Consider the following 25237-nt stretch of genomic DNA (forward strand, 5'->3'; position numbering starts at 1 on the left):
AACAGGTGCTTTAAATGAGGTGATTAGAATGAGGAAATTAGAGCAGGTGGGCCCAAATCAACCTGCCCATGAACCAGACATACCACAATAACAGAGCACAGTGGATGGCACTATATCACCATGCATTTATATGTACCCAAATAAACCTACATAATGTTCACATTATACGTTTTCAGAAAGGTGAGCAATAAAATAGAATAGAAACTATAGAAATAGAAAAATAGAAATACAAAATACAAAATACCCATTGCTGGGACAGTTACAATGCACATGATGCACGTCCACTCTCACCCATGCAGGTGCTGGACAAACAGCAATGCAACACTTTCTCAGCTCCACTTGTTTATTGCTGCTGCAGCAATAATGCTATGCCTTCCAGGCTACTGGTATTTTACTGATGAATTGAGTACAAATTCAGACCACAATGTGGAAACAAGTCTCTGGGGCTTTTTGTGTTATCGTTTTACCATAACTTTTGACTGTATTAGGCCTATATATATATATATATATATATATACTGTTAATAGAGTTTTCAATGCCACCTATTTTTACCAGATGGATTAAAGAGCCTATTGTATTTCTTAAAACTAGAGACAATCAAATACACACTTAAAAGAGTCTGTTCAAAGAGACTTGGGTCGCCTGGAGGAGGGTTGCAAGACCCGAAACATCCAATGATTCCAGATATGGTGAAATCACTGATGATGTGTCCAAGTGTGTACATCGGTAGATGTTTTACTAACTCAATAAGTCCATCAATCAATGTTTTCAGCTCAGTCAAATGAGCAAGTGTAACACCCAGGATTCGAAGCCTGCAGGTTTCCCGTGTGGAAAGCCGACATCTTAACCACTACTCCAAAGGCAATATTGCCTATATGGTTCGGCTCGGTGGAGATATTAGACTTTTGAGGCCATGAGGCTGAGGCTGTTAGCCACTCTGCTGCACAAGGTTATGAACCTCTCCACAGTGACACTGTGTCCTCTAAGGACTGTACGCTGTATTCCAAATAGGCCTACAGCCATCACTGGTTCAGGTTCTACCATCACTGGCTCAGGTTCCACCACGTGTCACAGGATATCGCATATCGCATTAAATATAGGATTTCAAAAAAATTATAATGTCTCTCTCTCTCTCTCTCTCTTTCTCTCTCTCTCTCTAACCATCTACAGTAGGCCTACATTATGAATTATGAGACATTTTAGGAAGTTCTTTACAAGACCAGGAGAACATGTTCTAATCAATCAGCTAACAGGATTAACAGCCACCCATCAATCAGATGATGATCTTGGAGCATCAAAATGACTAACACAGCTAGGCTTCAGCAGGCCGCTCCCTCGTCATAACTGCATCTTCTCGTGCAAGTGAGATTCCATAGTCACAACAGAATGTGCACCTTCTGTGTGACTGAGGATGCATATGTTACTGTGAGCATAATACATTCCATGCCAATGATGGCACACATTTTACTGCTGACCATTAAAATGAAACTTTGTGACAGAGAAGAATGGCCAGCAGCGCGCCGACGGGAGGTGTATGATCACTGAAGTGACATCTTTTATCTCTCTCCACTCTCAACCTCAGTTGGTCCTATAAAGAGATGTCTGTGTTCGTTTTTTTGTTGTTTTGCTTCCGTCTGCGTCTCGTGCCGCCTGGAAAGTGAGAGACACTGAGATGCTTTCATCATATTATTATTGTCAACATTATACTTTCCATTTCATTTTGTATAGGAGAAATCTTTTCATTCAGATAAAAATGAAGAACCCCCGACATCAAAGCAACTAGATTTGATGTCCTCGCTCGACGCTCTCTCTCTCTCTCTCTCTCTCTGAAAGCGGAGATGTATTTTGTATCGGTCCTTCGTAAAAATTAGATGAACTTCCTCTCAACTCAACAGTCATCAAACATCAAATGCTCTCTCATCTGTAGTGAGTCTATTTATATGCTGAAGATAGGCTACTCTCTCCTCAGTTTAAAACACACTGCAGAGCGCTGAGTGCTTGGATGCTGGGAGCTTTTAGCCCATCTGTCAGCTTGTGTACAAGTCTTTACTCCCTATGAGGAGAGTGGATACTGTGTGTACTTTAGTTTGCTCATTCTCAGACTTATTAAATTCAAGGACTCCCATTTGATACCTTTTTTTCATCTCTGAAACCTTAATCTAGTGTACAAATGGAGCCAAATGGACATGCAAGGGTACACACAGTACATGCATACATACATACACACACACACACACACACACACACACACACACACACGCACACACACATGCACGCGCGCGCACACACACACACACACACACACACACACACACACACACACACACACACACACACACACACACACACACACACACACAGGTTAATATCTACATACGTATATGGTCTACATACAAAAAATTTTTTTATGTACAAATGTTTACTAAAATAAAAAATAAACAGGACACCAAAGATAATTTTTACATAATCTTTTTTATTTTTTATATTTTTTTCAACAATCTTTTCCATCCCGCTGCGTGTTTTGCAATGTTCTTTTTTTTTTTAAATCTTCTATTATATGACGCGTTATATGAAGGTGTCTCGAAAAAAGGTGCAAATGTTAGCAAACAAACGACATAAAAGAGTTCAGGGTTGTTTTTTTTGGCTAAAAGTCCTTTCAAAGATGGCGACGATCACGTCGTCACTCGACCCCTTCTTCTTCTTCTTCTTCTTCTTCTTCGTCACCTGCCACCACCACCAGGGAGCTGTGCCACTTCATTACGACATCATTCATAACATACAGGTACACACATCGGCAGTGTAAAGCTTCATTTATCTACTCCATCGCAGGAGGGTGGCTCTCCTAAAGCAAAAGAACAGACCTACAAAGTGACAACTACTCGTGCGTTAATTGCTTACTTAAACAAGTGCAAGCAACGGAACGTCATAGCTTGTCGATCTGTGCTATTTTAGGGCGAGCACCACCGCTGTACCATGGCGTATAAATCATGCTTAACCCCTGCCCTACATGCATAAACTGTCTTCGTGCCCCCCCCCCCCCCCCCCTCCCCACACCCTTTTCTTGACATGACTTTCACTGAAAGTCAGGTCACATTATTGTCATTGACCAATCAGAGCCAGCATGTAGATTTTAGTAGAATGGACGTTCCCATTTAGATTCTTATGAGGATGGTGGCGTTTGGACCACGTGACCTCTACAGTGTAGTCAGTGTGGTTACATAGCTAATTAACAGGAATTCAAATTAATAACAGAAGTTTTCACTATTAAATGATCCCTTGTCACAGTAAAAGAACAACATCATAGATTTAGACTGGGTATAGATTTAGGGCATTCCCATTCAAAATAATTAACAAGATTCTTTTGATATTTTGATTGGGTATTCTTGATTGTATTTTGCATGTATTTGTTAATCATATTGGCTACAGTGTATTTAGATGATGACTAATGCTGTATTTCGAGGACTTCGCAGTTCAACAGTGTTAGTGTCATTTCGGTAAGGAATACAACAGTCATTCTCGCAATGGTCACGCTCAACTTGAAAACGCTTTTCATCGATTTGCAACATATTCCATTGCAACGGTGCAACTGTGTGTGTGTGTGTGTGTGTGTGTGTGTGTGTGTGCAGTGTGTGCCTGTGTGTGTGAGCGTGCGCGTGTGATTGACGTACTACAAATCCAAATTTAACTGGATTAAACAATTTTTCCCATTGCTCTAATGACGTAGTGAATCATGCATCAGCAATGAATGAATCATATGCCTTGTTTCAGTCCTCCCCCCTCTATCCCCACAAATCCTTCCCTAAATGGAAGTACAAATAATTATAGCTGTTAACCAGTTTTGGACATAATGTGGTTTCTATCCGACAGAGACAATATCATATCCCTTCACTCTATATTCCGAAACAAACATTTCCACGTCATAATTTGTAATATACCGGTAGGCCTATAGGCTAGCTCATATTATGTAGACATTATTTATGCTCATGTCATGTCATGGGGTTAAGCCAGAGTAAAAACCATTACAGGTCCTTTGTAACACGATGTTCAAACCACCAAAAAAAGACAGACAACCAAAACAACAACAACAGGGTTTTGCTTTGTTTTGGGCATCATGAACTGGTGTAACTAGACACCCAGTACAATGAATAGTACTATAGCGTCCTGCTGAGAAAGAACACCTGAGTCCAATAGCAGGTGGTTTAGATTTACACCGAGCACATACACTGTTTGTATACAGGGTAATAATAATAATAATAACAACTATTATTATCATTATTATTAGTGGGGAATAACCTTTCTATGCAATTCTATGATGCTGTTCTATAGTGTTCTGCTGTGAAGCAACTGTAGAGATCCACATCAAGTGAAGGTCTTCATCCAACTGTTAGCCACTTAAGCCCCATTTATTTACTTTCAAACATTTTCAGAAACCATGTCGCATTTTCTGAACTCTTTCACCTATGATTATTCCCAAAATAGGGACACCATGTACTCGTTCTCCATTGGAAGACAACCTTCGAGAGACAATGCAGTGTGGCTTCTGATTGGTTGCATCATTTCTCTCCCTCCCTCCCTCCCTCTCTCCATGTTGGAACAAATCAAATGCAACTTCACCTACTGTACATACAAATTTAAAATATATATAAAAACAAAACAAAAATCCACTTACAATGATAGTATAACAATATATCATTAATAGCAATTATGGGAGTCTTGAAAAACTAAATCAATAATTTGGGTGGGTGTGATTGACGACTAAAGCTCAATACTTACTCCTCCCGACATCCTCTCGACATTAAAGGGAGGTGATTCAGTATAGCTACAATTTGGATGCCGTTCCGAGCTTCAGAAGGAAAGCTTCTCAGAACTCTTGCACCTCCAGATGTCCTGACTCTCCGAACTATACAGTCCCGAAAACCTTTCTGAATGTCACTGTGTAAGACCTTTCCGAAATGTGTAAGACCTTTCCGAACTGTGTAAGACCTTTCCGAATGTGGAAAACCTTTCCGAACTGTGTAAGACCTTTCCGAATGTGGAAGACCTTTCCGAACTGTGTAAGACCTTTCCGAATGTGGAAAACCTTTCCGAATGTGTATGACCTTTCTGAATGTGTATGATCTTTCTGAATGTGTATGATCTTTCTGAATGTGTATGATCTTTCTGAATGTGTATGACCTTTCTGAATGTGTATGACCTTTCTGAATGTGTATGACCTTTCTCAATGTGGAAGACCTTTCTGAATGTGGAAGACCTTTCTGAATGTGTATGACCTTTCTGAATGTGTATGACCTTTCTGAATGTGTATGACCTTTCTCAATGTGGAAGACCTTTTCTGAATGTGTATGACCTTTCTGAATGTGGAAGACCTTTCCGAAGCGGCGTCTGAAGGAGTATATGTATTGGACTTAAGTGACGACAACAGGTGAATATGTTTAGATTCCAGGGCAGTGAGTCTACATGATCCATACAGGGCAGTGTTGCTCAGATACATTCTGAAACACATTTACCACACACACACACACACACACACACACACACACACACACACCTGGGAAACATAAGGACCATTTTCACCTTAAAAGGGATGCTTTTCCGAAATCACATTGTTCGGATGTTGAGTTGAACATTCATTTCCTCCTCAGTTCTTCTTTAGTACACGCCCATGACGTGATGCCATAATGCATCATGCAAACGATGCAATCATCGAGACACGTACAGTGCTGTACGCTCAAAGATGCGGCAACAAAGCGTTTAGAAATCAAGGCTTTACACTTCAGCATTTACCAAGAGAATATACGCCATGATGACGAAGAAATACTGTATTTTATTTCCACACTATGTCATCTCTTCACATCAGAACAATGGGATTTAGGTAAAGACGATAAAAACTAAATTTAAAGATCATCAGATGCCTTTCCCCACACAGAGCGACGTAAAACAAGCTCAATACAATGAGGTTCAGCTACTAGATGTGATAATTCACATGAATGAGGTCATTGGAGACCAATGGGGTGGAATATGCCAGACTAAATGATTTTCTTTCTTCATACGGTATAGGCGAATGGCTTTAATCCAAAGCACCGTACAGTAATACTGCATACACGTTTAGCATGGTTGGTCCAATGGGAATTGGGAATAGAACCCCAAACCCTGGCAGTGTGAGTGCCTTGCTCTACTGTACCTTACTAAGCTACACAGGGCATGGGGAAGCGTCAACCCTGGCAGTGTTGGTGCCTTGCTCAACTCCAGCACAAGCTTGGCGGGGGGGGGGGGGGGGATTAGGTGTCCTATAGCTGGAAGGTTAGCGACGCGTGGACGAGACAAAATGACACAGGTCCTGTTTCCCAAGTGCTGTGAATGCACAGTCTGGTACAACGGCAGATGTTTTATAAGAGGAGGGCAGACAAAGGGAGAACGCTAGAGGGTGAGAGAGATAGAGGAAAGTGCATGGGGGGAGAGAGAGAGCCAGAGAGTGAGAGAGAGGCTCTGTTAAGGTCCTCGTAGTGAATAAACTCACACAGAAGTGAAATGAGATGATCCAACTAGGGAAGAACCATCAGTAGTCCAACATGAGGAAGTACAGGTGGTTTGTTGTGTTCAACAGTCACACCGGAAGAGAGGAAGACATCTCGGAACAACACCAGCAAGCTGCTAAATCAACAACACATTCTTAATCCCAATTTGTCATATATTGACGACCTATTCGTTTACAAACTCACAATGTGTTTGCAACACGTTATGGGCATGTGTCTTGAAATCTTTCAGAAATTGGCAGAAAACTTGCCAAAGATTTCCTTCATTTGTTTGAAGTGTTTCGCTTAATACGAAGACATGCCCAAAGTACTAGGGACGCCAGGTCTGTGTATTTATCACGCTGGGTGCCCATTTTCCAATGTGCAGGATATTTCAGACGTTGTGGGAGGTGCGCTGTCACGTAACTGACGACAGAATGCGGACCTGATTGAGCGCATGGCAATGTTGCCAAGTGAGATAAAGCAAATCACGCACTCGTAGAAGTTGGGTTTCATTTGCTCAGTGAACTGACATTGCGTGAAAGCTACGGGTGTGCGGCTGCATGCTCCTCACTGTGGTCTGCACCTTGGTGTGTGCTCCTCCCTTTGTCTTGTAATGTTGCCATTAAAAAACACTAGTAGTGCAGTACTATGTCAGTGCTATATGTACCATTATGTAAGTAGTACCTGTTTCGCATCAATTGTGTTGTGTCATTCGCGGGTGATGCCCAGTGCTACCTCATGTGTAGTACTAGTCTCAGCTTTGCATTAGCCTTACATATAATCGGGCCGCACACCAGGTTCTGGAGAAGAAGCACTGAGACAACCGACTTCACACTCAACACTGCACCCCTTGGGGTGTCAGCAATACACACACGCTTCTCAAGATATATGAAGCAGCGCCACATAAAAAAAACGCTGAAAATAAGGCAGGCACGTAGTCAGAAGTGAGCGTGGTGGGCCCTATAGGGTGGCTGACCCGAGTGAGTGCCGAGTGGCGCGAAGCCCACTTCTGGCGACTCGCTGCTGTCCAACGTGCATAATACCGATCGGCAGAAACAACAGGCGCCTAAATATTACGAGTTGGGAGTGAGAATGCGTTGGCTAAATAGGGAAATAGTCACATTCTTATTCACCAATCCCAGCCTACTGAACTCTGACCCTGCCCCCATAGTACCGCCCACATCAACTGTCCCACCCACTCAAGGATAGCCCCTCCCACCCTTTGTTTTGCACAAACCAATCAGCTTCAAGTTGACAGAGGTTTGTGCATTCTAAAAAGCTTTTAAGTGATTGTGTTGACACAAACACATGACAAATGCATCATTGTGACACATCTTTTAAAAATCCATACGAGTGTTCAGTGATCATATCATGTCATAATGTCATATCATATATATAATTTCATTTATATATCAACAAGTTAAAATGGCCCTTCTTCCCCCACAGGAAGTAGTAACGTTCCTGTTATTTTTAAATCAGCGTTGTTGTGTAAATGGAGCAAACATGCATATGTATCAACACCCAGCAGTGTGTGTGTGTGTGTGTGTGTGTGTGTGTGTGTGTGTGTGTGTGTGTGTGTGTGTGTGTGTGTGTGTGTGTGTGTGTGACTGTGTGTGTGTGTGTGTATTTCAGTGTATTTCAGTCGGCAGTGTGTGTGACTAAAACACAAAAGTGACGACAAGGCAACTGAGCTTCAAACCAAACAGTAACCACAGAGAAGCAGAGTGAACGTCAAGCTTGTATTCTCCAAAAACCAGGAACATGTTGTGTGCGTGCGTGTGTGCGTGCCTGTGTACGCGTGTGTATGTGTGTATGTCATGTGCGTGCGTGCGTCAGAACATGGCTTAAAGCTTAAAACTGTTCTTCGCGATCCCACAATATTTGAACATGATGCAATGTTGATAATGATGGATGAAGGTGAAGAGACAATGTGTGTGTGTGTGTGTGTGTGTGTGTATTCCCAGGGTTGGCGTCAGAAGGGTTTTTTGCATAATGTAAATCCCCCCTCCCCCCACCCCCCATCACAGTCAAGAACTCCGTGTTTCATCTATCCCCCCCCCCCCCCCCCCCCGTTATCGTTTCTTGGTGATGTCGATAATGATCGCTGTTGTCGTGAAGGTGGTTGTCGTGGAGACGTTGGTGTCACCCGTCGTCGTCATGGTCGTAGCTGTCCTTTGTCTTTGTCCAGACAGAGAGAAGGAACTGTAGGCTAGACAATAAGTCAACTTGTAGACTACTAGTCAACCTGTAGACTACTAGTCAACCTGTAGGCTACAAGTCAACCTGTAGACTACTAGTCAACCTGTAGGCTACAAGTCAACCTGTAGACTACTAGTCAACCTGTAGGCTACAAGTCAACCTGTAGGCTACAAGTCAACTTGTAGACTACAAGTCAACTTGTAGACTACTAGTCAACCTCTAGGCTACAAGTCAACTTGTAGACTACAAGTCAACTTGTAGACTACTAGTCAACCTCTAGGCTACAAGTCAACCTATAGACTACAAGTCAGTCTGTAGGCTACAAGTCAACCTGTAGGCTACAAGTCAACCTGTAGACTACAAGTCAACCTGTAGGCTACAAGTCAACCTGTAGGCTACAAGTCAAGGCTTCAAGTCAACCTGTAGGCTACAAGTCAACCTGTAGGATATGAGTCAGCCTGTAGACTACAAGTCAACCTGTAGACTACAAGTCAACCTGTAGACTACAAGTCAGCCTGTAGGATATGAGTCAGCCTGTAGGATATGAGTCAGCCTGTAGACTACAAGTCAACCTGTAGGCTACAAGTCAACCTGTAGACTACAAGTCAACCTGTAGAATATGAGTCAGCCTGTAGACTACAAGTCAACCTGTAGAATATGAGTCAACCTGTAGGATATGAGTCAACCTGTAGACCACAAGTCGGCATGTAGGCTACAAGTCACCCTACAAGTCGGCATGTAGGCTACAAGTCATCCTACAAGTCGGCATGGAGGCTACAATTCACCCGACAAGTCGGCATGTAGGCTACAAGTCATCCTACAAGTCGGCATGTAGGCTACAAGTCATCCTACAAGTTGGCATGTAGGCTACAAGTCATCCTACAAGTCGGCATGTAGGCTACAAGTCACACTACAAGTCAGCATGTAGGCTACAAGTCATCCTACAAGTCAGCATGTAGGCTACAATTCATCCTACAAGTCAGCATGTAGGCTACAAGTCACGCTACAAGTCGTCCTGTAGGCTACAAGTCATCCTACAAGTCGGCATGTAGGCTACAATACACCCTACAAGTCAGCATGTAGAGTACAAGTTACCCTACAAGTCGTCTTGTAGGCTACAAGTCATCCTACAAGTCGTCCTACAAGCTACAAGTCATCCGGTAGGCTATGATCCATCCTGTGCTGTGGGGTGCTGCTGATCCTGCCCCTCCTCCTCTCCGTCACCGATCTTCCCATTCATGGCGTTCTCTGAGTCTTTACGTAATCCCTCCTCGATCTCGTGAAGTGACGGCTCCTTGTACATGCACACTACAGAGGACACAAGAACACATTCGTGTTTCTCTTCCGACACAAAATTGTGTGTGTGTGTGTGTGTGTGTGTGTGTGTGTGTGGGTGTGTCTGTGTGTGTGACTGCGTGTGACTGTGTGTGTGTGTGTGTGTGTGTGTGTGTGTGTGTGTGTGTGTGTGTGTGTGTGTGTGTGTGTGTGTGTGTGTGTGTGTGAGTGTTTGTGCGTGGGTGTTTGTGCGTGCGTGCGTGTATACTTTTGTCTTCACGAGAATAATAGAATTGAGGAGTAGAATTTTGTTGATCCTCACAAGATAACTAGTTATTTTTTTTATTAAGCTTACAAAACATTTGGGTTGGGTTTAGGGATTGAGAGGTTAGGTTTAGTGGTCATGAACTCTTTTTTCCCCGTTGTCGTTCCTTGATGATGTCGTTAATGATTGCTGTTGTTGTCAAGGTGATACAATATCCTACAAGTGTTAGTGACTGTCAGCAGTTGTCAGACTGGATTTAACACATTCATTATTTCTAACCCTGGAACACTAAACACGGGTGATTTTCATTATATTTTGGTCATTTTCATAATGTTGCTGATGTCTGAGGTGGGTGGGTCTTTCAGTATACCTTCATGATGCTCATTGACAGTCAAGGTAGGTTTGTTTCCCTGCCCACACCCCGATACACACAATGGGCTTTTCCCCCTCTTTTTCACTGGACCATTCTCACATGTACAGTACCAGGAATGGGTGAACCAAAGGAGAAGTTCCCGGCTCCATTATTCTTTTTTTTAGGAATATTTAATACCCACATTTTTCAGGACGCAGGACATTCCGGGACGTTCATGGAGGTGGACGGGGCGTTCAGTGACGTCATGACGCAAAAGTGTCAACTTCCACTGGAGTTAAAAGTCCGGCTGACTTCCGGGTGCCTTAACTGAGCAACTTCCATTGAAATGAATAGCTGGGGCATAACCTGCAGTATCAGATTTTCACCTGACCTGACCTGAATCGCCAAGAACATATTTTTGAATGGGTGTGGCTGGCGATTCAGGGGCTGGAGCCAGGTTATTCTCATATGGGACAGTCACTGAGTTGATGTGACAGCTGCCGTTAGCGGTGACAGCCACAGTGCTGTTTCATCACAGTGGCCTGTCCCACTACATTCCCCTGAGTGGTTTATCCAACGTGGATTAAATATCCAATGTTTGCTGACCACCACAGAATCTATATGAAAACAAGCGGCACGCTATGGGGGTAAACAATCGCTTTGTATTCTACATAATATACTTGGTATAGGTTTCATCTTAGTTTTTAAATCCTTGTCTTAACCCATTTAGGCCTGACGTCAAATTTTAAAATAATGTCTTCTAAATCCTGACAGTTTTCTGAAAATGTCAGTCGTTCTCAAACTTTATTCATGTCAAGGACTGTTAGGGCCGATTCATACTCCTATTTTACCGCTGTTTCGGCGCTGTAGTGCCGAAATGATTTTGGCTCGTCAGAAATTTTCAGTAGCACCGAAGAGCCGACTTTAGGACGGTACCCGGCCCCCCTCCCGAACCTCAAATGACGTCAAATTGTAGGCTCTACAGCGCCGAACCGACTTTTATTCGGCTCTAAAATAGGAGTATGAATCGGCCCTTATGGCCCTGTGGGTTATAATGAGTATATTTCTGTGTTGCCCTGTCTTTTTCCCTCAGTGTGTGTGTGTGTGTGTGTGTGTGTGTGTGTGTGTGTGTGTGTGTGTGTGTGTGTGTGTGTGAATGAGTGAGGAGTACTGATAGAGGATCAGCTGGGGTGAATGTGGGATGAGTAATGATTGAGTGAGTGGTTGCCAGCTTGTGTGAGTAGACTGAGTGGTGCATGAATGTGAGTGGCTATAACTACCAGGTGGACCTTGCTGGTGATTGGCTCCTCTGACCAGGCTCACCTATAAAGCTGCCTGTTGTCAGTACTTCTGATGTCTGCACTTTGACAGTTTTTAGCTTTGTGATAAATGTAATGTATTGGGGTAATGTAGGGGTGGGGGATCTCTCCTTTTGTCAGTTGCTTTGTCATTTGTTTTTGTTTGTTTTGTTAGGTCAGATTTTGGTTTCCTTTTGCTAGTTAAGAGTATGTTATTATTATTGTTCTGTGATCTGGAAACTAGGGTCCCCACCCTGAGGTATTATACACTGCAATGCATTTTATCTTGAATAAATGTGTGGCCTGACTGAATTGGGAACTGAGTAGGAGGGAGTCCATTTTAATGTTGCGACTCAAGGTTGCACCTAGACTGGGTTCGGGTTGTAATATGGTGGCTCGTCGAAGCTTCGTTAAACCTGTTTTTGGTATAAGTTCACATCTTGTATTTCTGGTTGGCATTATTGTATATTTTATTTAGTGACTTTGATTTGGAATCTTTGAAAGTGGCATTGAGTGTGGTAAAGTTAAAAGTGCTCGTGATCAAGAAGCTGGGGGAGGGGTTTGTCTCACAGCTGCAGGGGTGGGGGTGGGAACAATAATGTAAAAGCTGAGGCGGAAGCACTTTGCCTGCCCTGCTTATGGTGCCTCATGTGCACCCACTCCCAAAAAAAATCCTCTTAGTACACCGAGGGATGTTTGCTGACAGGCGGGGTCAGGGAAATGGAGGTGGGAGATGGGGGGGCCTTGCACTTCGGAGTGACAGTTTGAGAGCGGTGTTGTCCCCCTAGTTTTGCTCCGCAGTAGTGACGAGTCACACAAAAACCTAGTATGATCCTCAGGAGGGCTTCATTTTTGAGCAAACAAATTTTATATAATGTCAAGACTGCTATGTATGTATAGGAGTGTGCCAACCAGTAATATGGAGATATATTATAATTTTTGGTCTGTAATGTAAGCATGTTTTGTAGGTTTTATTTTGTAGACATTCAGTGAATTCATGTGTTTTGTAGATATTGTGATTTTTTTTTTTTTTTGTGTAGATTTTTTCAGTGATCTTGTATTAGATAGTTTGTGCACTGTAAATATGCTCCGTTTAGTGGTCCCCATATTGTTAACAGCTCTAACTTGAGAAAGGGTAAATTGTGTATGTGTTTTAACCCCATTGGTTTTCGCTGAGCTAAGATTTTGATTGAGGTCTCAGGGGAGACGTTAGGAGTGAGGGAAATGTCAGTGGAGATTTGGGAAGAGTCTCAGTAAGAGAATGTAGTATGCAGATTGAATCTCAGGGGAGGTTTGGGAAGGGTTCTCAGTAAGAGAATGTAGTAGGAAGATTGAATCTCAGTGGACATGGCGAAGAGGTCTCAATCGAGACATTAGGAGAGAGGGTCTTAGTGGGGGGGGGAGATACTGTAGGAATGTTGCGACCCAAGGTTGCCCTAGACTGGGTTGTAATAAGGACCCCAAATATATGACATTGGCCGCCGACCCCCATCTGAAAATAGTGTTGTTCCAGGAAACCTCCCAGTAGCAAAGATGTTAGTTAAAAACTTGCTCTGTAATATGCAAAATACGATAAGGGTATCGCAACAGGCCCACCTTTGCAGGTACTCGCTCCTGCGCCATCTGTGGGCCAGTGTGGGCAAGCTCATAGCACGGCAATGAGTGCCGCGCTATGAGCTTGTAGATCTGCTATTTTTTAATAGCTAAAGCATAACATAATTCTTAAAACACCAAAAGGGGTTGCTCTGAAGGCCATACTGATGGTTCTGTGTTTGTGGTTTGCCTGACCTGAACAAAAGTAGCCAGGTTAATAAACCAGACTAATATCGCACGGACCGCGGGATATTAGTCTGGGGAGGCTCAGCTTGGATTTCATTTCCAGGGGGGGGCGGGTTGAAACATTTTCTCTTTGACGCAATTGGTCAGAGCTACTGTCAGTCAAAGGTCTCAAGCATTGAAAGTCACTGTACCAAAGCCCGCCCATATTGCATACCGTGTCCCGATTGGCCGCCCCCATTTCTCTGGTGTAGGAAATGGGCGTACAATTGAGCCTCTCCAGACCGTAATCCGCCGGCAGGCAATTTTGTTTTTGCCAACGGCTGATTCGGTCTGGTTTATTAACCAGGCTAGAACAAAAGTACCTGAAGGAGGTCTGGAGGTGAGTTCTTTAGAGAGATAATTAGTTGTATAGGTCTGGTAACAAAGTACGTGATCTTACCTTCTATAGGTCTGGGAACAAAGTGTGAAGAAGGTTTAGTTTTCTTGACTCTGTTGCCCTTCATGATGGCTCCGTCCTTGTTGAGGCCCAGGAACCAGGCTCTGCCTGACTCATGCTGACGGTACAGAGTGGACGAGTAGATGACATAGTAGTTCTCAAACACAGACTCCTTAAACTTACACTCTGCTGTGAAGATTTCCTGAGAGGAGAGAGAGAGAGAGAGAAAGTGAGAGAAAGAGATAGAGAGAGGATTGATGTATCTAATGGGATACAATCAGTAATCACCTTAAGTTTCTTTGAATTAAATTTAGAGTAGCCAATCCTTTTTCTCACACATCTTTTTACACACATTTCGGTGTTGTCACTACTGCTGTCATAATGCCAGTGAGGAGCCCCCCACCAGAAAGATGCACTGTAGAGCCTTCGTCCTACTCCTCCCGTCCAACACTCCCTGTTGACAGCCCGTAGGAGTGACAAATATCAGCCTCCCCGCCTGGTTTCCCTCCCCCGAACACGGGCCAAATGTGTTTGTGTATAGAGTCTATGATAGACAAACACATTTGGCCCGTGTTCAGGGGAGGGAAACCAGCATCTACCGTCTACACTGTACAAGGATACCCTCAACAAAGCCAGATGCACCACGGTGGATTCGAACCCACAACCTTCTGTGGTGGTGGGCAGGAGACGTCAAAACATTGAAATACTGCTGTTGTTTGTCTCAAAAGTGTATCCCAAGTTTATCTATTAGTATAAATATTTCTGTATTGTATAAATATTTCTACGTACGTATAACAGTCTATTTCTGACAGACAAATGCACAATTTTATGGTTTTGTAAGATAGTTTTATCTAAGTTGCACAATGTAACACAACTTTGTTTACAAACTTTGTATTCCAATTTAATTGTACATACATCTATGGTTTTGATTGTTTTGCTTGTATGCTTTCTCATGCAAAACCCATTTGAATTGAGAGACAGACAGACAGACAGACAGACAGACAGACAGACAGAGAGAGAGAGAGAGCAATGTCTTGGCCTCTAAATATACCACAGCCTGCAGGTAGAACAGGTTGGCAGGGTGGAGATACAGATCAATCAGAGCAGAACCCCCTCCACCCCAAACACACACACACATTTTCATCATTTATGTCCACATAAGAGACATGATACAAGGACACAAATATGATATAAGGACACAAGTAACAGCATCTTCGCCATATTTGCCAGCTTCCAATAGTAGAAGAGATTGCACAGAATTTTGCACGCCGTTTAGCTGGTTTGGAGGAATATGGCTTTTGGTCATAAAATCTTCCTCTAAAGCTGGAGTCAAAGCCAGGCCACTTTAGACACGCACAGATTGTTTTTGTCCAGCCAACGTGGCTGGACAAGATAAGTCCAGCCACGCGATAAGATTCCATGTGTGCAGCTGCAGCACCCTGACCCAACTGATCACTGCAGCACTACTTTACACCTTTACAACGTCGTCATGGAATATATTATGCACTGCAGTGTTCCTACCGCATCTCTATCCTATATCATAGTTTCCTAAAGCATAGTTTATATTCCATCATGCAAGGGTGTCGCTTGCCAAAAGGACAATATACTGTAGCAGTCCACCCAAATACCACCCACATTTAGAACGATCATGGGGAAATTGTTCTAAAACTGGAGTATGAATGAATAGGCCTGAAATCACCATGTTAATGTGTCAAGGTCAAGGAAGCAACTCGCTCATTATCCAACTTTGACCTGTGATATGAGTAGATCTGAACATGACGAGGCTTTCACAAAGGATCACCTTTACAGTGATCCGTTGTTTGTTGTACTTCTGTAATGTCATCATCACTGCATTGACTTATTTATTGCTCCCCGTTTAATGTTGGTCGCCCTGCCTTTGTAAATCCATTCCGTTTAGCTAAATGTGGCAAAGGATGTGCGTTTTTCACCTGCCTACTAATATGCAACTCAGGCTGCATAATTCACAGGCGTGTTCCTGACAGACACACAAGCACGAACGGACAGATGGACGAACGGACGGACAGACAGACAGACAGACATATTGACATGGCCTGCGGTAAGGAGACAGTAGAGGACAGAGTGCAACAACATCCCTTCTACATATACTTCTACTTTCCTCAGCACGATGAAAAGTCATCCAACTTTACTGGTGTAAAAGTGTATAGGTGATATGGATTTGTTTTGTACAGCATCAGAACGCATAAGGAAAAGAACAGAGAAACACGGCAAACTAAGTACTGTACACTCTCTCACTGCAGTCCTCCCTCTCGCTATATATAAATTGTTTTCATGCTGTGCACACAGCGACCAAGTACTGCATTTAAACTTTTATAGAAGCAGCAGTCATTAATAATAGATGGGAGGGATATACGTAGCGAAGCAGCAATACAAAGCACCTCTCATCTTCACCCTCTTTCTTCCCTCTCTCTCACTCTCCCCATCTCACTGGTTAACCCATTCTGACCTGAGATCAGATTCATACGAGGTTTCCACTGGACACACACTGGTCTGATTAACCCATTCTGACCTGAGATCAGATTCTAAAAATGTCAGTCGTTCTTCGATTTTTCAAAAATATCAGACCTACAAGCTCGTAGCGCGCCACTCGGTGGCGCGCTACGAGCTTGTAGATCTGCTATTTTTCAATAGCTAAAGCATAACATGATGCTAACACCAGAATGGGTTCCTGTTCAGAATGGGTTAAACACTTTCAGCCTGCACTGTCTCAAGGTTGGTTGGTCACGTCATCATCATAGCCATAAATAAAGAAATTAAATGTGAATATTCCAGTCGTTTAAAAAAGTTATCAAAAAAACGTAAAATAATTTAATAAAGCTCATAATCTTTTAAACAGACATCTATTTTTCAGGTTTACTGTATAAGCTCATAGTAAGTCTATGCAGCACGCCGTGAGCACGTAGATATGCTATTTTTGTCAGGGTGCGAACAGAGGACCCAAAAGCAGTACGACCAAAAGGCAGGATTCCAAGTTCAGGATGTTTATTAAACTTAAACTTCCCATAACATGGGGCAGGCAAAATAAGTACACAGTAGACACTGACACTCTGACATGAAATGAGGATCTGACAAGGGACTGAACAAACTGGGGTATATAAATAGACAAAGACTAACTAGACACAGGTGAACTCAAAATACAATCAAACACAGGATAGGCTAACAGGACAAAGAGGACACAGGTGAAAACACTGACACATCACAAGGTAGGTGAGACAAGGTAGGGAACAGTAACTAGGCAGACAGGAAACACTAGGGACCATACTACAAAATAAGATACACAAAACCAACCGGGTAACAGAAAACCAAACAGAACAAGACATGGCAAAGTACTGAACATAAAACAACCACATAACCATTAAGGTCAAGCCACATAATATTAGTCCAGTAGTTTGGACCTAAGTTAATGCTCAAATACAAAGGCAGAGGAGCAAGGCGTGACAATTTTTGGTATTCGTCGTACGATAATACGCTTAAAACAGCACTATGCAACATTTTTTAATTTCGAGGTCAGGCCTAAATGGGTTAATAAAATGTAATGTTGGCCAATCTGTATGGTAGAGTAGGCTATGTTAATACGTCTAACGTATACAATTGGGGTGGTTGTATTTGGTCTCCCTGCATCTATTCTATGCAATTAGTCAAAGGTCATGCCTGACCTAGCCACAGGATCAATTTATTCAATTTATTCAATTTATCCCCTGAGCAAGCTCAATGGTAAAACACAAAATTTACAATCATTAAAAAAAGCAAACAAAATGCCTTTAAGAAGCTTTTATACAGAGGTTTTCAAATAACTTCTTGTGCCCATACTGCCCCAAAGCACTGCACAATAAGTCCAAATCCCAGAACACACTTGGACTTGGTCTCATAGCACACCACTGTGCCTCTGCAGCACACCATGTGGGAACCACTGGCCTATTATTAGGTAGCCTACAGTACTGTGTTGGACTGTGGGGAGTACAGTACGTGACCCTCAGAGGTTATGAAAGACTGAAGCGTTTCACCTGAGCTGAACTGTTGTTGCCTTTGTCAGAGACTCTGTGAGCCCATGAACTTGATTGCTGGTGTGGTGTACTTATAAAAACGCAGAGCCAAGCGAGCAGCACAGGGGTGTGTCTGGTGAGCAGAGCTTGTTACATGTCTGGAGGGTCGTACTCTTCCTCCTGACCAAGACAACTTTACCTTGCGATAAGGGTGAGCAACTGAATATTTGTTAAAAAATTGTCACAAAGATTGGACAACTACTTGAGAGACTATAGGCTAATAACCCCTAGGCCCCTATGCTATGTTTGGCAAGGAATATCACTTCAGACTGTAGCCATGTTTTGAAATAGGTTGCTGCCTTCAGGAAGGAAATAGTGTTCCCAAATACAATAAGGTCAGACTTAAAGGGGCATTCCACTGATTTTCAACATTTTACTCTGTCATTAATATACCTTAGAGAAAAAAATCATTAACAAAAATCATTAACATGGTGAATCACATCTTGATGACATCATTAAGATGTGATTCACCATGTTTTTTCAGACTGGAGGTCTGAAAAAAATCATTAACATGGTGAATCACATCTTGATGACATCAAGATGTGATTCACCACGTTAATGATTTTTGTTAATGATTTTTTTTAGACCTCCAGTTCTAGGAAACACAGAATGGAGGGACTTGTTTTTAATTATTTCCACACAACAGCTCTAAGGTCCATATTAATGACATAGTAAAATGTTGAAAATGAGTGGTATTCCCCTTTAAGTCCCTTTGTCGATCAGTCAATTTTGAGGCTTAATTTAGAATCTGGCCAGGGGTAGGCAGAGTGGTAGACATTGCTCTTGTCTCCATGTTTTTAGGCATGTCATTTATTTTTGCTTTGTTTCTCTGTGCTGTGTCAAATGTGTGTATTACTGTATATGTGTTGCATACATGGCTGCTGAGCTGCAAGACAAATTTCAATGAGAGCTGAAGACAATGTAATATCGTATCAGGCTATCAGCCATATCAAGAGACTCAAGAAAATAATCAAGAATCAAGAGTGTATTTGTCACTTACACTACAGGTACAAGTGGCAAAATGTTGGTGTGACGTGTCCCAACTTCCTAAGACTGCATGAAACATCATCAATTGTACACGATTTAACAATACAAATACGTCCTCGGTGATGTGCACCCCAAGGAATGCCGGCCCTCTCCACTGGTGCCCTGTTGATCAGGAAGGGGCGTGATAAGACCTCTGCCTTTGTCCACTATAGTCCACTATATCATCTCCTTGGTCTTACTGACATTCAGGAAGAGACTTTGCCTGGCGCCACTGCATCAGGCTTGCCACCTCCTCCAGATAACCACCACAGCAAACTTCATGAAGGTGTTCAAAGTCAAACCTGAAGTTTTCCTGATCTTCTTCGTCTTTTGTCTAATTGGCTAATTCCCTATCAGAATCTCTTCTGTTCTCTGCGTCTTCCTCGGCCACTCCAGCAACAACCTGCATGTCCCGTCTCACCGAATCCAGAATCCTCCTCTCATGCCTGGCAGCTCCATCTTCAGCATCCTTCTCCCCAATGTACCCCTCACGCCACCTCTGCAGCGTATGCATAAAACAAACACCCCTCGGCCGCCGCGCTGCTCTCCTGATATTCCATCTTTTTAGCAGCCTCCTCACGTCCAGCTCGGGGTAGGGAGAGTGTGCTCACTCACTGCAGTGGAAGAACACACACCGTTTCCCCAATGGCCGCCGCGCCGGCCAACCATGCCAAGTGTCATGCTATAGAGCGCTCGCACGTTTAGCCTACACAGGTGTGTAGAATGCACCAGTGCAGCATCAGCATTCAGCAGTCTCGATTGACGGGCGCTTGCCCTTGTCTCTCTTAGCCCACCCGCACCTTGTGTTTCACTCTGTTGGAATTGAGCTCCCACTTTGTCCGCTGTTCTGCGTCCTCTGTAGCCCCGGTGACTGTGCCAAACGGACACCGCTGTAATGTTTTTTGCATTAACAAACAAAATGAATAGCATCACGGAGCACGCCAGATGCATGACACAGTAATGCCCTTGGACGTCGCAGTGGAGAGGAGAAAGCTCCTAGCTCTGAAACCAGTGCAGTTCCGCCGGAATTCTTCCATCATCTTACCTAAACATCTACACTGCCAGCGATGCGAGCGAGACGACTGTCCTGACGTACTGCAAGTGTGCAGCGACGTCGTCCACCCCTCCTATTCGCTCGCAGAGTCTCTATTTGAGCAAGGTTGCGCGCTACCAAACACCTTTATTGGTTGAGATCTACACGCAACTATTTATTGGTTATTCGCGGTCGGAACGCTCGCTCCTTGCATGTGTAGATGAGGTGTAACCATTCTGAACATGGCGTCCCTATTTTGTGCATGCGATTATTGGTTGAAAATATGTTTGTATGTTTATTCCATAAACCAGTAACACGCCTTAAGGGCGAGAAGCGACCGCAGGTCACGGGGAAACAACAGAGTTGTTCACCCGTTCACTTGCATTGAACTCATTTTCCCAGAAGCCCTTGCGTGTGTGTGTGTGTTTGTGTTGTGGCAATCAGCATTACATGAAGAGTCATGACAGCAGCATCGTGACAGAAGCATTACATGAAGAGTGTGACAGAAGCAGCGTAACAGGCTTCCTGCACGTTTTCATAGTAACTGCGACCTGCTGTCGAAATAATTCTAATACATTTTCCAATAATTCCCCAAAATGTTCAAAACTTTTACAAACATGCGTTATTATCATTTTTAAATAGCAAAAAATGAAGATATTCAACGTTGTGGCATGGTGGCACATTGTGAGTAGTTGTAGTAGATGTACTATTATGTACTATTATTATTTATTTGTTGTACGATAAAATATATATAGGGCTGCATACGTTTATGCAGCCTATGCAGAAAACAAACAAATTAGTGCAGCTAGTTCTACTTATATAGCCTCCCACACCTGTGCGTGGCCAATGAACAAGCTGCCACTCACTCAGGCTTGATTGGGTGTCAGTGACTCTCCATGAGCCTTTTGACACTAATAAAACAAAAGGTCTAAACAAAACAGGTACATTAGTTGAATTGTTAAGCAAAAATCTACCATACAAAAGCAAAAGCAACTGTATTATTAATATATAAATATTAATGACATTAATACAATTAATATTAATATTACTACTACTTTGTTGGCACTATTTCTTCTTGTTATATTTGGCTAAGAAAAGTTAGAATTTAGGGGGCACGGTGGCACAGTTGGTAGTGCTGTCGCCTCACAGCTAGAAGGTCCTGGGTTCGATTCCTGCTCAGGACGCTGTGGACGCTGTGGGCGCTGGCGCGTCATCAGTGCCCATACCCGAGGCGGGGTTGGCGAAAGGGCCTTTCTGTGTGGAGTTTGCATGTTCTCCCCGTGTCCCCTAGGGTAGGTACCCTCACAAAAAAACTCTAAACTGCCTCCCCCTGGCCAGCCGGGGCACCTGATGGAGGGGAAGGAACTGGTTGGAATAACATGTTCCTTCCATGTGCTACGTCCAACCAGGGAAACTCCCCCCTGTCAGGTGTAAAGGAGTGACTTGGACACTCAGGCATGGAGGAAGCATGGATCACAATAGATAATTGACACAGGGGTGGAAAAATGGGTTACAAAATCGTGGGAGAAAATAAAAGTTATAATTGAATTGCCAAGGACAGACAGACAGACAGACATACAGACATGGTCTTACTGTTGAGTAGATAAATCCCTCTCCATTCATGGCAGCATAGAGTCCAGCCTTCACTCCCTGGATGGCAACAACCCTCAAACCAACTGGAATCAGGTTAAACAGAGCTAGAGAGAGAGAGAGAGGGAGGGAGGGAGGGAGAGTGGACAGTTTTAAGGAATACTGGAGAACTCGGGTCGCCGACTGTTCTTCATCTTTGCCGAGATTTCTTCCCCTTTCGCCGACTCTTCGTCACTTTCCGGTCCGAGTTCTGTCTGAGAACTCGGACGGAAAGTGACGAAGAGTCGCCGAAACGGGAAGAAATCTCGGCGCTGGAGTGCGCATCTAGCTACTGCATGATGATCATGCACGCTGATCAGACAGCAGATCAATAAAAGCATGCAAAAGCATGGACCGCTACTTTGCATTCATATTCATGTCATATTTACAGTACTACGGCCTTCACAGTGTGTGTGTGTGTGTGTGTGTGTGTGTGTGTGTGTGTGTGTGTGTGTGTGTGCCAGGAGGCGGTGTGTGTGTGTGTGTGTGTGTGTGTGTGGGTGTGCGCGCGCGCGCACAAAGTGACCTCACATTCTCCGATCATCTTAATATATTTATATACGCTCCAAAAAGCGTTCATATTTTGCGGGACAGACGGATGAGGAGCAGAAATGAAGCGCCAGCATATCGATCCATTTATCACCACGGAGAGCGCCCTGGATGAGGAGATACGAGTCATTCATGGGAGTCAATGACAAGCTAATAGTTGCACAGAGCATTAGCATACGGCAAGCGAAAAGCGAAATGCCAAAAAAACAAATAGGAATCATTCTGAATATTCTTATCTCGCCCCGTGTCGTTTGGACGTCGCTAGGACGTCCACAGACGAACGCACCTCTCGGTTCCAATCCTTATGACGTTTCCAGACGATTTATGTACTAAATGTGCGCGCGCGTGTGAGAGGCACGCTAAACGTTTACTTTAGCTTAGCTCCTCAGTGTTAGCGTCTTCTGCATTGTTAGCGTTGCTATTCAGATGTAATTCAGTCAGGAAGTAGACAGCTATTTTTCTGGTTTGGGTTTGTTTTGGTTATCGTCGTTAGCACAGTAGCTAACATTCAGAAACTTGCAGCTGCAGCTGCTGAAAGTGCCCCGAAACGTGGAGAATAAGCGTTGCTATTCAGATGTAATTCAGTCAGGAAGTAGACAGCTATTTTTCTGGTTTGGGTTTGTTTTGGTTATCGTCGTTAGCACAGTAGCTAACATTCAGAAACTTGCAGCTGCAGCTGCTGAAAGTGCCCCGAAACGTGGAGAATATTCGGCAGAATCTTAAGAAGATTCGCCGCGCGACGACTCTTCTTCAGATTCTGCCGAATATTCTCCACGGTTTGCCGACTTGTCTTGAGAAGTCGGCAAAAAGGGTAAATCCGCCGAGTGTTCTTGTTACCGTTTTAAGCAGCATACTCCAGCAGTTGTGGCAGGTCAAAGTTGAAAGATCACAGACAAACATCATTACTAATACCATTATTGGTGTCATATAGTGGGTTAGATGGGCCTATATATACATATGGGTGGCTTGATAGGAGGTGAAGGTAGCTGGATTGGAGGTGTGGTCCTGATCCGGAACTTCAGCTAGATATTTAATGGCGTTTCCAATGTTGAGTCTACATGGTTGTGATGTGAACTATACCCTGAACGTTGAAAAGTGACATTAAAGAAGAGAGAGGAGAAGCGATACTATAGCAGAGGAGAGGGATTATAGGGATAAGATTGGTGGTGATAATTCTTTCAAGCTGTTCATAATCCCCATCTTTACCAGGAAGGCTCTATAACAGAGAGAAGGCGGCAGACGCTCGCGTAAAAAAACACCGTTCATAAAGGCTGTAGACGAGCTGTAGGCGTCCAGTGGGAGTTGGCAGAACCTCCTGAGGGCTCGGTTCAGAGCACGGTTCTATTCGGGTCTATGACATCAAACTTGTATGCACACAGTGTATATGTTTGTGATTTCATTTCACGTCCTTTCTTTGTACACATCTGGTGATGTCAGCCACAAAACAAACAGACAGACAGGTGAGCATTGTGAACGCTGGAGCTACAACTGTGAGTTTGGTTCAATACAGTTCATTGGCAGCCGGGGTGCAGACGGCACCCGGGAGCAGTATGGGTTGGCGCCCCAGACTGTGTCTTCCGTGAGGAGGAGGCCCAACAGTCCACGGTATAAGGCCTTTAGGAGGGCCATTCAAGCCGCAAGTGAAGCCTGCAGCACCACAGTTTCCCTGCCATTGCGGCTCAATAATCTGCCACTCCTGAACGAAGTGTCTGGCGCTGGGAGTAAGAGTGGACCTGGTGAGACGTAGGAGGGGCCCGGGGACAGGAGTCAACCCACAGAGCCTAGTCCCAGTCCCACTCCCAGTCCCGGCAGAGTAGTTCGGGAGCGGACGGACTGTGTGACCCTGTATTTCCCTAATGGGACTGATCGGTACTGGGACGTAAGTCAGGACTTAATCACCCCGGCTGGGTCACCTGCAGGAGTATGACTTTGCGAGACCCGAAACCCTGATGACCTTGGGATACATCACTGAGGATACGTCCCAGGTGCATCCATGCAATGTTTCTCCGAGGAGGATACATGCTTATTTTAGAATGGCTTTTCTGTTTACACTGTAACCACACAATCAGCATCTTTCTCTTTCTAACCCCTTAATACACAACTCTCTCTCTCTCTCTTCTCCCTGCACCCACTGGTGATGACCTACAAGGCAATCAAGGGCATGCATGGCAGCCTCGTACCTTCAGGACATGATGCAACCCGACAACCTGACTTCTCGCTCAGTTAAGATTATCTAACACAGCTTTGGAGTCAGGACTCAGGAGGGAGAAGAGGCTAGGACATGTTGTAGGGAATATTTGAACACCTATTCAAATATTGTCTGTTCAATAGTCCACATGTACTAATCTCTTCTCCCTCCTGGCTCACAAGCTGTGGAACAAGCTCCTTCTTGAACTGCAGACTCACTCACTGCAGTCTGAAAACTCACCTCTTCAGACTCCACATCACCCCCTACTAGCACTCCTCTGTCCTTGAATCCCTTAATTGACACCTCTTTGATAGATGCTAATTTACTATGCATTTATACACGCTATAATTATGTTGGTTGGTTGCTTGCTTAAGTATAGTACTTAAAGGGGAATACCAGCCATTTTCAACAATTTACTATGTCATTAATATACCTCAGAGTTGTTGTGTGGAAATAATAAAAAGTCCCCCCATTCTGTGTTGCCTAGAACTGGAGGTCTGAAAAGAAATCAGTAACAATATGAAGTACATCTTTGTGATGTCACTGAGATGTATAATGTTAATGATTTTAATGACTTAGTAAAATGTTGAAAATGAACAAATGCACTTAGT

General features: G+C 43.7%; 1 protein-coding gene across 2 annotated transcripts in view; it reads right to left on the minus strand.

Moving 5' to 3' along the window:
• Positions 1-9134: 9134 nt before the first annotated feature.
• LOC308321608 (fibroblast growth factor 12-like) overlaps positions 9135-25237 on the minus strand; it is a 48955-nt gene continuing 32852 nt past the window's right edge. For both annotated transcript variants that reach the window (XM_080772582.1, XM_080772581.1), the window contains exons 3-5: positions 21854-21957; positions 14123-14321; positions 9135-10022 (exon numbers count right to left, since the gene is read on the minus strand). In XM_080772582.1, coding sequence (XP_080628708.1) covers positions 9880-10022; positions 14123-14321; positions 21854-21957 — 446 coding nt within the window. In that variant the 3' untranslated portion in view covers positions 9135-9879. The remainder of the gene's footprint in view (positions 10023-14122; positions 14322-21853; positions 21958-25237) is intronic.

Source organism: Protomyctophum bolini (genome assembly GCF_963924005.1).
Source record: "Protomyctophum bolini genome assembly, chromosome: 9".
Classification (NCBI taxonomy): Eukaryota; Metazoa; Chordata; class Actinopteri; order Myctophiformes; family Myctophidae; genus Protomyctophum; species Protomyctophum bolini.